General features: G+C 39.3%; 1 protein-coding gene across 1 annotated transcript in view; it reads right to left on the reverse strand.

The window, feature by feature from the left end:
- The window catches only part of DPYD (dihydropyrimidine dehydrogenase), a 364617-nt gene that overhangs the window by 117395 nt on the left and 232734 nt on the right, over window positions 1–14488 (reverse strand). Inside the window, exon 15 of the mRNA XM_075156366.1 lies at window positions 1263–1331. Coding sequence (XP_075012467.1) covers window positions 1263–1331 — 69 coding nt within the window. The remainder of the gene's footprint in view (window positions 1–1262; window positions 1332–14488) is intronic.

Below are 14488 nucleotides of genomic sequence, written 5' to 3' on the forward strand. Positions count from 1 at the left end.
ACTGGAATAAAAAAGAGGAGCAAATGGCACAATAAAGCCATTCATCTTAGTCAGTTTAAAAGCGGTACTGCTCCTGTCAAGCGCGGATTCCACAAAAGATTTCATGGTCAATTAGGTAAATACAGGTATAAAAAGGACTAGTGTTGAAGATCACCAACCCAATTACTGATAATGTTTAATTTCACTTCCCTAAGTCCCCAAAGTGATTTTTTTCCTCATTGGTTTAAAATGCCCAAAGAAAAGAAAGAAGTGTCTTCCCACATCACCATAGGAGGGCTTAGGACACTGTGAATAAAGAAGAAATGATGTCCAAACATACACATTCAGCCATATGAAAACACAAATTCAAAATATCCACACCCACATATATAAAAACACATGTACAAAAAATACATATAATACTCATAAAACATTTAAATCTGAGCTGATGCTAGCAGTAATGACAAGCTAATTCTTTTTCTTTGCTTAAATTTGTTAAAACCTTCCTTTATTGATCTGAAACTATTTTTTTTGTTTCCTCTAGATACTTTATGTGGAAAAAACCAGTTTTATTTAAAAATAACAACTTCGTATTACATTCAGATATAGACACCTTTCTGAATGAAATTATTGCGGTCTTAATCAAGGATTTCTTATACTATTCCCTACGGACGCAGGTACATGTTTTTAAATAGTTTTTTTCCTTCAAATTGAACCAAAATTTCAGGTGCATAGTCTGTTTGCATTTGTGTGAGATTGGATTTATATTATAGGAAGCCTGCTGACTGCTATTATATACGCTGGCTTTTTCTGCTATCATTTTTGAAAGTCTGTATTAAAACTAGAATAGCATTAAATGAGCCTTTTATACTTTAAATATTCAAGAGTTTTATATTCAAAATTTCTTCTGGTGCTGTCAAACTAGTGTGCCTGTAGGCAAGGTAAGATCAAGTTAGGCTCTCAAAGGTAGAATTAAATTTTATCAGGGCATCTGTCATAATATACAGTTTGCTTAAAATGCAAATAAAAAGTATATAGATTCAAAGACTAAAGGCTTTCCAGGTACTGCTTAAAAATCCAAGGGACCATTTTTATGGAACAGATTTCCTTTAAATTTACATTTCCATCATTTTAATGAAAACACAGAATAAACAAATTATAATGGACATGCTTTAAATTCTCGTTTTTCACTTTGAATCTATTTCTTTCAAGAAATTCCTTATTGCAGCTCTTGCTTTTAAGGAGAATAAAAAAAGATGCAGAAACATTTAGGAAACCATTACCTCAGCCATTTTTGAAAGTTCAGTCCAGTCCTCCCTGCTGTAGCTGCACATGATACTGGCAATCAGAATCTGAAAAGAATATATATGCAATCATTTTAAGCCATGTTACCAGATTTTGTAATATAGTACTTTCCTGTGACTCCAGACATTAACTACCACTACCCGCGTATGGGAACTACCAGCTGTACACTACTAGCAGGTACAGTGAAATATAGCTGTATATTTCACTGGGGATGAGAAATAGTATACGAAGACATCTATTTTATCCCTATGTTTTAAGCCATTAAGGAGAACCAGCAGGTCTAGTCAAAGACGTAGAGGACTTCGCATTCTCTTCATCATGCGATAAAGCGAGAACAAAGGCTGTCCTAGACACAGAGCCCACCAGGAAAACTGTCAAACATACTCATTTCTGAGGAATTAAGTTATTGACTATTTATATAATGCCAGAAGTACCTGGGGCTCTCTAGAGGTAGGTAAGACATAAGTGCAAGAGTTCACAGTCTAATGTGGCAGGGTACAAACACAATATTCCAGCTGACTTCAGAAAGCCAGGATACACCAAAACCAGCCCCCTGGAATCTCATACTATGCAAGTTAAGAACAGTGACAGGCAGCCAGGAATGTTTTGTGTAGAGGCACCTGGGAGGAGACTCGTAGGATGCGGGGAAAATCTGGGAGGACCGGGAGAGTGGCGCAGGGAAATTCCAGCTTTTTTTCCCCACGATACACATTTTATTTCCTATTCGCTGGCTGTGGCTCCAGTTCCCCAAGAGCTGTTTCTGTGTATTGCCTTTCCTCCCCACTGCACTGAGCACCTTTCAGGTCCAGGTTCTGCCTGTAGCTGCTGCTGCCTCTAATACCTTTATTTAGGTTCAAGTTTTTAGGTAAAATAAGTTCTAATAAGATTCTTCCAGGAGGGCAGCTAGACACACACCTTTCCAGTTGCATACAGTGGCATTTACTGTTAAACGAATGTTAACTACTCCTCTGATCGATGTCCAGTTCAAGCAACAATGTTAATTTCTATTTAAGACTAAAACAAAATCACTTGTTCTGGACCCACCAAAGATCATCAGACACTGAAACACTGAAGTTGATACATTTGTGGTGAGATCAGCAGAGAATTCAGCCCAGGAACTCCTGCACGGAGGACTTCTTAGAAGGATGAGGTTTGCAAGCAAAAAAGCAACAGAGACCTATATTGCAGCAGCTAAAAGGCTAAATCAGAAAAAGAAATCACAGAACTTACGAGGCACTACTGGCTCAGTCTGTGTTCAAAGGAAACGGCAGGAGAGGAGAACACAAAAACATCTGGCCACACTCTTGTTTATTTGGCCCTCTTATGTGAAACATATGAAAGTTCACATGTAAGTTTGATTCACAGGTAGGATGAAATTTGGTTTTCATCTTTTTTGCTTTCCAAACAAGTTTTCCTGTCGGCATTAACATCTGGGATGAGCTCAATCTGTCACTCCCAGTCAGTATAACACTTCTCTTGAACTTTCCAGTAATGCTGAGGGTTAATGACTCATTCACAAAAGGCAAAATACTAAAAAGCACTGTGTAGAAAAATTGTCCAATACACACAATTGTTGGAAAGTGTAAACTCCCAAATTATCTCCATAAGAAGGATGAGATATTTAGTATCTTTAGAAGGGAGGGAAATATACTTTAAAAAAGAAGGTAGCTATGGAGAAAAATAGACATGGTGAGGTTACAATCTATTCATTTAAAAGGACAACACCACTTATTATCATCATTATTTCCATTATTTCCATTGTTTTGCTCCGATGAATCTCTACCTATCGATCTACGACCCACCTACCTGCAGACCACCTACCCATCCACCCTGCTGGCTGACGTTTGCAAGATGGGAGTCTTTTGAGAAGGAAAGCATTTGATGAAGTGCCTGCCTTGCCTGCAGGTGCACATCTGTGTGCACCTCTGGCATAAACATAAGGCCAAGCTTTTCAATAAACGCACACAGTCATTACTGGCCATGCTTTTATTCCCCTCTTGACAGAGGAAAAAACTCTCTCCCCTATACCATATTTTTTTCTATTGTGAGAAACCTTATGTAGCTCTATAGGTCAAATGTTTATGAAACAAAATTTGCTCTATGTTCTATTTGAATATTCAAGATAATTTGAGTACTCTGGAAATAAATATAAATCTCTTTAAAAAGACTAATATTTTTAAAAACACAAATGGTGAAAAATCAGTTTAAGAAAGTATATATGAGAAAAATGTAAAGTAAGAAACTAGTGAAAATATGCACTAAGTGGAAGTTAGCTAGAAACCGTATCTTGTCAAATTCACACTTTTTATAAACTAACTAAAGCAAAAAAAACCCCACCACTTAGACACTGACAACATGATAAGGATTTTCACAGTTGCAGTCACAATCCAAAGTATACCAGAAATCTACACAATTCAGCTTTAAAACAAACCAAATTTTTCAGCAGGGAAAGTTGTAAGGCAACAAGGGCGGCTGACTATATTCACAAGTAGCTGAGTTAGGTTCTGTCAAGTGTTATTAATGAAATATGAAAATTCTGCTGGGAGTGTACAAAAGAGGAGGAACAAGATCTGTGATGTTTCAAAGAGCTGTTAATTAAGACAACATGTTTATTTAATATTGATTAGTTTTAGCATTCACATTTAAAATTAAGTACATACTTTTGACAGAAGCAGTGGTTTACAATAACAAAAATAACTGAAAGCAAAAACTACATTTTTGCTGTGACTGTTCACATGAAAACCATGATCTCAGAGTGAATAATGAAAATTTAAAAATAGTAGGGATTTTATTCTCCTTTTTTCCCCATTGTTCTCTTATAACTTGAAATTAAACTTAATTCCTAGGTGGAAACAGATCCTCCAGCACTCCATGTTAACAAAACTGTCCTTCCTCAAGTGACTATTCTTCCACAGAATGCCTCTACAGTCCTTTCATTTGGAATCAGTACCGATGACAAAAAAATAATAATTATCGTATGTGGACATTTAGGGGCACTATCTGTGATGTTTGAGGTTTGAATCTACTCCTAAAACCACACATGGGAATTTATAAAGAAAACATAGACTATTATCTCCTATTACCTAGAAAGAGAATAGCAAGAGACAAGTAACAATAACAAGTGATAAAAATCAGAGGTTTTATTTGAAAGTGATAAACAGGAATTGTATCACATTTCAGCTTCTCAGCCTCTTCTCATTATTTAAATTTTTTTTCTTTTACATCTTTGGTGCCTATAATGCCATGTACCACATTACCACCCCTGCAACTTTAATAGCCCCAAACAGCTGGTATCTCACAGAAGTCCAGCGCATGGCCCAGCCCAGGAGCATCCCCGGAGAGCACATCCTTCCTCCTGACTCCTGAAATTTGCAGTGGCAACCTGACATGAGTTTAATTACAGTTGTTTGAAGCACAAGTGCGAGGCCACACCACGCTTGCCCGGCTTACAAAAGTAGACTACTGACAGATCTTACAATACAGCTGCTGCTGAAGTGTAGTAAGTGGTAAATGAAGGTTGACTAAATTGCAGCCTTGTCATAGCTTGAGTGAGGGCTGCCTGCGAAACCTTGCATGATTGAAGCACAGTGGGATCCCTGGCCCATTCCTTATTCCAGATCAGAAGCACAGCTGGCGTATGTGTTCCCTCTTCTTCTTCATCCAAACTGCTAGTTTGCCTATTGTCGAGAGATCCTGCCTACTCTGCCCGGCATCAAGGAGTGCGGCGGCCCTGCAGGCACTGCTCCCTCCCCGATGATCCCTGTGACAGATGTCACTAGACAAGGTCTTTATGCCCTGACATTAGACAAGGTGACAGACAATTTCTCCAAATGTCTATAAAGGGACAAACGCATGTTTGTAACATCAGACACTGTTCCGTGTACAGGATTTTCTTGATCATTCATGGAAGAAGGTCTACAATAAAACTTTTTTTTTGTGGAAGGGAGGGGAGACAGAAAAGGGAGGGTATATAATGCACCATTTAGGATGAGATTATAAGAGGAATATACTGTAGCTAAAGCACCTAGTAAAAAGCTACGTTTCACAGAATTCTGTAACTAATGCATTAGTAGTTGTTCTACTTAAAAGGACACTGACAAGGTACTTCTCATAATCCTTAAAATATTTTTTCTCCCTGTTTATAATAATCCCCTGGAAGCTTAAACTAGAATCTATTTCCCTTGTGAATGTTTTTTTTTCCTCTTCCAGTAGCTCTATGTGAATGCCTCATGAATGCAATAGCATTAAAAGAAATAAAAAGGATGAGGTTCACCACTGTGTATGTTTTCAAGTGATCTTTCTTCCCTAACACACGGAATTCACTGCAAGAGGTTGCAAAACAAAAGGAAGGAGAAAAAAAATAACTGGGCCTACTTTGGGTCAGACAATCCTGAGAACATCTATTTAAAGCCAGACAGCAGTAAAACTCTAGGTAGACAATTACCGTTTGTCCTGTACCGCTCTGCAGGGAATAAGGGAGTTCCAGTACACTCAAAGAGTCTGAAAAAATCTCAGGGGGCTGGATTTAAATGTGAACACTGTCAATTCCTGCAAATTTAAGAAAACTTCCCAACAGACACAATGGAATCACAATCCTCTGCCCTCAATGCCTGTAATAACCATATTTTTTTTGGCCATCTAACACAGGCCATAGCCCATATCTGTTCCTAACCTGTTCTTCCAGGTCTGTGCATAATCTCCCTGCACTTCAGCAAATTCAGCCACTCATATGATTTCTGCTTTCTCTTCCCTGCCTGTTCCTTCTCATTGCTGCACCAGGCTTGAGGACAGTTCTGCACCAATGTCCACAGATGCTCTATTCCGACACTGCTGCTGGCCTCAACCTGCACTCCCTTCTGCTTTCTCAAACACTTGCAAAAATCCCCAGGATTCTATTTTTGATGTGCACATCCCTTGCAGAAATAGAAAGAGGTCCTTAACATCATCTTTAAGAGAGCGTTCCCCTGAAAGCTGTAAAATCAAGAGAAGCTTTCAAGAAGGCTGAAGGACTGGTTTTGTAACAGCTACCTGTTTGGGAAGCAGCGATATGGAACAGGATAATTGCTGCGGATAGAGGGAGTGCCAAGATTGAAGACTACATTAAAAACCAGATTTCAAATACCCACAAAATTATCCTTGATCAATCTAAACTTCAGAAGGTATTTGTGCTTGGGCCAGAGGGAAAGACCTGAATCTTCCTTTCAAGACATGTTTCTTCTTCCCAAACAACACAAGTATAGCCTTGCCACATGACCTGCTTAGTCTGAGCAAACCCAAACGTTTTTAAACAAAATTCCTCAGGAAGCTTTTACTAGGAAGTGGCTCGGCACTGAAGATACAGTCTTTCTAAAACAATGGCAAAAATAACATATTTAGTTCATCACTCACCATTGCAAAAGACAAGCACATTAGGACAGGAGAACTTCTTGGCAGCTGAACCATTATTTCACAGCATTAAAATCCCGCATCTGTCTGAATGAGGGGTACGTGCACTCAGTTCTGACCCACACCATCTCTCACCCACACACTGTAACAAGCCGACACACTCGGAGCATTTCCTGAAGGTCCTACACATGTGTAGCTACAAGAGCATGTGGTCCACCAGGTGCTTGGTGAAAAGCTAATAAAGCACAGTTTACTGAGCGCTCCTTAGCTATTTCAATGACACGATAAACCACCTTGTAAATATCTAACTGAAAAACACACATGCTGCATATAGACTTCTCATCGTTTTTTCACACATGAAAGAACGAAACATTCGGACCATAGGCCAGATTCTGCCCTACCCAATAGCTCTTAGATGCAGTCTCAGTAGCAAAGAGCGAGGAGCAAGGGAATAAACAGCCACACCACAGGACTTCTTGGGTTGGTAGAGATTTTCCACCTTATCGAGACTTGCACCGCTAGCCTGCCTCTGTAACCCTGCCTCTTGCACAACGTCAGGTTCAGGACAAGTCACAGCTACGCCACGTCTTGCCAGCAGAAATATTCTTGGAGGCTTACTGGCACTCAGTGTCACTTGCGGCAGTCCTCTGCTTTTCCAAATGGCCGCTGGCTGATGAAATGATCATCCTCAAAATCATCCAGCCGGAATTACCGATGTACAGAACATTTCTAACGCCCTCCTCACAAGGTAAGAGTACGACTGCAGCAAATATCCCGTATTGCACAAACACGCTTAAATGTGCAGTGCAGAAAAACAATGGGAGCACAAAGACTTACTGTTGTCAAAATAACCCTCTAGAAACCAGCCTGATTGTGATGCCATGTAGACCCAACCAGGTTTCTCTTTTTCTGTACTTTCTTGTTGTAATTTTTGATTTGTTGCAGAACTGAAATAAAAATAAGCTTCTTATTAAAAACTACCTAGAACACCAAATCCCATGCAATAAGAAAGTTAACAATTGTAAACCCTGTCATGTCTCTGAGAAGCAGAGGAATTATCTTGTTATCAATTTAATAACGGAACATTGAAGTAAATGATGCCATCCACTGACACCAGTAACACTGTCTCTCCTGGGAAATTCATGTCGGTAGGAACTGTCAATCTAGATGGATATGGACATATTAAACATCGTACCTTCAGTCCATAAATCTATTCTTTCTATGCTGCCTTAATAAAAAGATTCTGCATGATGATAAAGTAATGCAGAATGTCTTGACATTGCTGACCTATAATTCTGCTTCTCTTCTCTCTTTTTTCAGGGAGTGGAGAATGTAACAATCTCTAACCATCCATTGTTTTCCTTCTTAACTTGCATTAAAATACATTTAAGACAATTTGAGTAAATGAAAATAAGACAAGTAGGGGATATTAGAATGTTTATTATTTTGCTGTCCTGGTGTAGCAAACCTTCTGAATAAAGCCTTGCCTCTACCTTATTACCTTATGTTGAGATCTCTGGTTTGTTTTTCAAAGTGAAGTGAAAGTGAGATACAACAGATCGACACAAAAACAGGCCGAACATTATCAGCACATAAGTAAGTCTAGAGAAGCTGATGATAGGAGTTTGAAAATATTAGCATTTGCTCACCCTACCACACACACAAAATCAGCACGAACAGGAAACACCAAAGGTTCTCTCTCAGGCTAAACGGAGATGCTTATTTTCAAAGGCAGTTATTTTCATATGATGACTCTACTTCTATCATTGAGATTCCATCTATTTAATAAGATTATTTGATGGATGTCAGTGAGTACACTGGGCTGCAGCTTCAAATTAGGGCCTAGAATTGTTAGGATCTAATGTCCTCAGACAAATAAAAACCAAGGGTTATGAACAAACCCATTTCTTTGTAAAGTAACAGAATGCTGTGGCTTTGATGGGAGCACGAAACTAAACAGATTGCTCTTTAGGACTGGCTGCACCTATAGGAAAACAAGGGAACATCTTGGTGTTGTAACTGCTCCTCTGCCACATGAAATTCGGCATTCTATCAGCCGCTATCAGGGCAGGAGTTGAGCTACCATGCCCTTGGCCCTGCTTGTACACATCAATGCGTAGGCACAGATCATGCACATGGAAAGTGTGGATAAATGAAAAGTTAACTTTCCATTAAAACATTTCATGAGAGTCCTGCCAACTTAGAATATGACTGAAAGCAAAATGAATGGACAGAAAAAAAGAGACCTTCTAATGCACCTGTACCTCCCACGCTTCAAGGCACTCTAATTAAGACATGGTAATTCCTGAAGACTGAAAAAGAGACCATGGAATATGAGTTCCTCAAAACAGATGTTTAATGAAAGAAAATATAGCACTTGTACAAAACACTTCAGGGAAACTCAAATATTTTACATGATTAGAAAAAGTATGTTCATTTTACGATGACTCTTGAAAATTTCAGTGCTTCAGGTAAACCCTCCAAATTCCATTGAAAATTACCCATGTAGCTGAAGACTTCCCTGGAATTTGACAGAATCTTTGGGATTTTATTTTGCATAGGAAACCTATCCAAGTTCAACGTTTAGTCTCTTTGGTAATGAGTAAAAGTGAATACATGGGTGAATGGAAATCAGCATTACTAAAAGGAAAAGACACAAGTTAACAAAGGCTGAATCCAAGAGAAGAGTGAAGACAGATACTCATTTTCAGCAGTACTCCTTGCAAACAATACCTGCAAGCCCTTGTGGATCTGCCATGCCCCCGCTGTATTTCTGTACTTTCCACGCTGACTTAATACAAAGAGAAAGCAGAGGAGGCCAATACAACACTGGAGAAGCTAACAGAAAAAGGATATATCTAATTCTACGATACTTCAGACAGATGCTATGACCTGTAGCAAAAGCTTTACACCAGGGTGCTGACACATCATTGATTCTTAAGACCACATATGGAAAACAAGGCTGGCAAAAGGTAACACAAATTTGTGGATTTTTTCCTCCACCTTTAGAAATTTTTCTCTCATCAAATTAGCTGCCCTGATATACATACAGTCCAATTTAACACAGTTCTTCGAGCACCTTGCTAATTGCTACTGTTTATTCTCACAATAGCCCAGGCAACTCTCTGCAGGGTGCCCCTCTGAGAGGGGAAGCCAACCGGAGACAAATCTGTTCAAGGGCTGTAGGCTGCTCCTATGGAGGGAATGAGCAGCCATTGACTGAAAGGAACCCTAAGATCCCTTCCAGTCCCTGGCTGCTTCTAGATACACAGATATATTTCCCGTATTACTTAGCAGCAAAGCTGCTTAACTTATTAGAAAACAAATTCAGTAAAAAATAAAAAGAGACAAAATGCACACTGAATAAGTTTGTCAGAGTTCCCTAACTCCTGCATTCAGTCAGCTAGCAATTCCCCGGTCAAATTTGTCTCTCTGCATCCCCCAAAATCTTATCTCTTCCTTTGTTCCATCACCCCCAGGGCTTCTTTTAATTCACTTCCTTGGATTCGAAGGCTCAAGAAAACTAGCAGTATCGGTGCCGGTAAAGGAGAAAAATGTAGCTCAGAGAGGAGGGAGGAAAAACTCTCCCTTTTGCGCTTTAGAGCCCTGCGATCTACATCATGTGACGTTGCTGGTGCCAAAGCAATGCTTGGGAGGAGTAAGTGATTTTGTCAGCCTGGTTGCATCCTCCACAACTCACCCACTCTCTCTCTGTGCACCATTAGCCTCGTAGTGATATACTGAAAAGCACTGATAATTTACCTGATTTTGCACAAACAGCTCTTAGGTTAGGCTGTTCTGATAGATGAGGGTACGGTCATTAAGATGGTGTGCGGGAACAAGGCTACAAGGCTTGTCCTTTCTTCAGGAAATTATCTGAGGGCTTTACACGCCAGCTGCATGGGGGAATCCTATCAGTCCCTTAACGCTATTCCCTGCTGTCTGGTCTATGTATCGGACTTCACAAAGAAGAGAGCTTCCTCACAGTCCAAAACCTGCCTGATAATGGGACAGGTTCACCTCATGGAAGGAGACAATCTGCAAATGTTCACAGGGCTGGAAACACGGGATCTTTTCAATGGCCAGAGCAGGCCCAGTGGGATCCATCCCCACCAGAACTTCACTGAGGATCACTTACAAAAAGTTTTTCTTGGTTATTTTCCTGTTGGAAAGCATGGATGAAAGGATGGTAGAAAGCTTCAATGCACACAGTAACATAATAATAACTGTTCTATCTATTGATCTTCATTTTCTTGTGATACCTTTGCCTTCCTCCTCCAGACACTAGAATGATTCTTTTGAAGAACACTTAAGTTTCCACTCTTTGGGCATCCTCTCCAAATCTGTATAATTTTCTCTGAATGGTCTGATTTCATAACCAATTTACTTTGAGCAGAAGGTTGGACTAGCTCACCTCACCTCCTGAGGTTCCTGCCAATCCTGAATTTTCGTATGAACCCTCCCTGCAAAACCACACATGATCAACAAGTATTCTTGCCTCATTTTCTTCATGATCACTTCATATCCTTGCACCAAGCAGAGAGCCACCCATCTTTAGCAATTCTGACATTAAACCTATCGAGTCTTCCCCAGGCACAGGAACCTGCTGCAGTCTGGTATTTCTTCAAACCTGTCTTTTATCTCTATATTTTGCCTTCTGTTCTCTCATGCAATCTTCAAGCTATCATCTCTGCTCCCTTTGGAGATCTGGTTCACTGCTGTCTCTTCCTGTGATCTTGCAGGGCCAGTGTGTATGTTTTTCTTCATTGTTACCTACCTTCAGATTTTGCTCTCCCCCTTCCTCGTGTACTAAAGCAAACATAGTCTTCATTCTACTTTTTCTGCCACTATCTGAGCTTGTACAGCTCTGCTTTTTACTAAGACTCAGTTGTTATTGAGAGACAGATCAGACCCACAGCCCAGCAGCACGGCCATCTCCACAACTACCACATGCCATCCACCTCCCTCGCACACAATGCACAAATCTCAAACTGCAAGAAGCCAAATACCAGATGCACTCACACACATTCATTGATTCCTACCCAGCTTGCTCCTCTCCAAACGAACAAGAGTGCTCCTGACCTGGTGGAAGACCACTGTTTCTTGTTAGGCCCATGTTAATGGGAGCCCTAGGCTCATTTAACAATAAACCTGTATCAACAGTAGCATTTCTTATACAAAATTAATTCTTGTTGTGCTTTTCAAATGATTAGCAATAAATTAGCACTCAATAGCTTCTTGCCAGTAATATATTTTAGGAATTTTTAAAAGGGAGAAGAGAGAAGATAAGAAAGTGAGGCAAGCAAGAAACATGCTTTGTGGACTATACAAAAACTTCTAAAAATAAAGAAATATTTTCATTTGAAAAAGATGTTTCATATATAAATATTTCTATAATGAAAATTATATTAAAATCGTCCCTTAGCAAAGAAAGAAACTCTACTTTCTGTCAGACACAGAACTTTTCAAGACGGGAAGATGAAAATCCATGTTTTCTGTTGAACTTGATCTCTTCATATACCCTTCCTATTATCCCCTGGTATCTCGTAGCTGGGCGAAAAATTCAGCAAACAGTGCCACTATGCACCGAACCTCATGATGGCAGGTCTTCAGTGCTCCCATCTGAGATATGATCAGAAAATCTCATGAGTGGGTAGCCTTTTTTTTTTATATATGCAGACATTATAATTTACTTAAGTAGCTAGCTGTTATCTCTGATGACCCAAGTAGTTTTTTGGCTACACTCCAGCAGCAAAGAAGATACAAAATTAAGGGCTGGAAGTTGGCAGCTACCTTCTGACTAATCTTTCCTCCTCAACTGCCAGTTCCACCCACCTCTTCATCTTTTAGGGAGGCTTATCTGAAGATGCTGAGAAACTGAAAGAGGCCTTACTATTTTCACTAAATATTTGGATGTTTAATAAAATTGTTATCTAACTTGTTCAGCATACTGCTATGTGATCGGACATTTCAAAATTAAAATGCATTGAAGAGTCTATAGGATTATAGTCTCATACAATGAAAGCACTGTAAGACCAATTACCATCTAATGTTAGAGAGATTTTATCAATGACCCAGCAGTGAGTATGTGTGTGCTCCCAAAAAGATAAACTGGAAATAAATCAGGTGAAACGTGGATGCCTCTGGCAGAATCAAAGGCAGAAGCCCTTCTAAGAACCAGAGGGGTGCCGACAGTACAACATTAAGAGAATGCAAATGTGACTTACATCCATTTTTAATGCCCACCCTTTACGTTGAGATGCACATACTGCTCATAGGCAAGAATTTGGGGTACCTATAAAATTCACACAACCTCTAGATACTCTCACCTGAGCTGTAGTTAACTTAAATGAAACATTCTGCAAGTGTATTCAGATTTTAATATGGAGGCATATCTCTCATAAATGGCTAGGTGGCCAAGAACAGTTGTGGCTAAGAGTAAATCTATCAGATTCTTACACTGCAAGAAAAGCACCACAGATTTTTAGAAATGCTACCCTGAAATTTAGGAATAGTGCTTCAATATAATTTTTTTCCAAACATAAGACCTTAACTAGCTGTTATGTATAGACAGAAACAATCAACATAACTACAATTTTATAACAAAAATGTTAATCATAAAGAGAATTAAAAAGAAAAAAACCTTGAAATGAAACCCTGAGCTTAAAAAATATGAGAAAGATGTGAAAATAAACCAGCAAAAAAGCATTCTTCCTGGGAGTTGTGAGACTGAGAGGTGCAGCAACAGGAAATACGACAGAAAAGTACTTTCTTTGTTTCTTAGAGCTTACATTCAACTTACGTGGCTCATAACAAAGGATGTATTTAGGTCTCCTTTAAAGGAGCCTTTAAAATATTTATTTGGGTTTAAGTGTTCAGAAAATAAGTACTTACTGTCACATTTATCCTTTAACAATTAAAAGAATATACCATCTCCACTAGATATGCACACAAGGTTTAGACGCACAAACAAGTTACTGCTGATTAACGAGTCACCAGCAATCGGCACATCTGCAGCAATCGACTGCTTCAGTGCTCTTTCAAACGCCATAAAACATAAGGTACATCCAGTTTGCTACATCCAAAATTAAAGAAATTCATATTAACTTGAATTAGCTTGTATTTGCTGCAAGTTAGAAAGATGCACACGGGTAGTTACCATACTGACACACAGCAATTTGCTATCCCATGGTAATTTGTTGGCCTGTCTGTGTTCACGTAACAGTATATCAGACTAATACTATATGAAGAGAGAAAGAGTTTTGCTTTTTGGGTCCCGCTGGCTACCTAATTTTGCATGTTTAGCAGTTGTTACTTAACATTAATAGCAAGTACAGTTCATTAGTTTCAACCAGAACATAAAAAAGGAATTTATAAAAGCAGGATGAACTGAGATCTCGAATATGGAAATGTGACAGATATGAGAAGTTTGGTGAAGAAGACTATGTAAGTGATCATAGTTCTTAAACTCAATGTGCATAAAAAGTTCAGAAGCTATCAGCAGTGTTGAGTGTGTAGATTAAGATCAGTTCAGAGCCCACTAAGAATTCTGTTAATCTACATGTTCCTCTCAGTGGATAAGGAAAAAAACCATCTTGGAACACTTTATTCCCACGTTTTGCTCTGAATTTGAGATCTTTCCATAGCCCCTCTCCCCAGAAAGCACATGAGGCTGGGATATAGTCCAGCTGCTGTCAATCAGACTGAAGAGCTGGCTCCAATTGTGATAAATTCAAGCATGTGCCGCTGCCTTCCTTGTCTAAGCTGGAACATGTCTGCGTAGAGCCAGCTCTCCTACTATTGACGGAGTTCATATCAG

This window comes from Calonectris borealis, chromosome 8 (assembly GCF_964195595.1).
Source record: "Calonectris borealis chromosome 8, bCalBor7.hap1.2, whole genome shotgun sequence".
Lineage (NCBI taxonomy): Eukaryota > Metazoa > Chordata > Aves > Procellariiformes > Procellariidae > Calonectris > Calonectris borealis.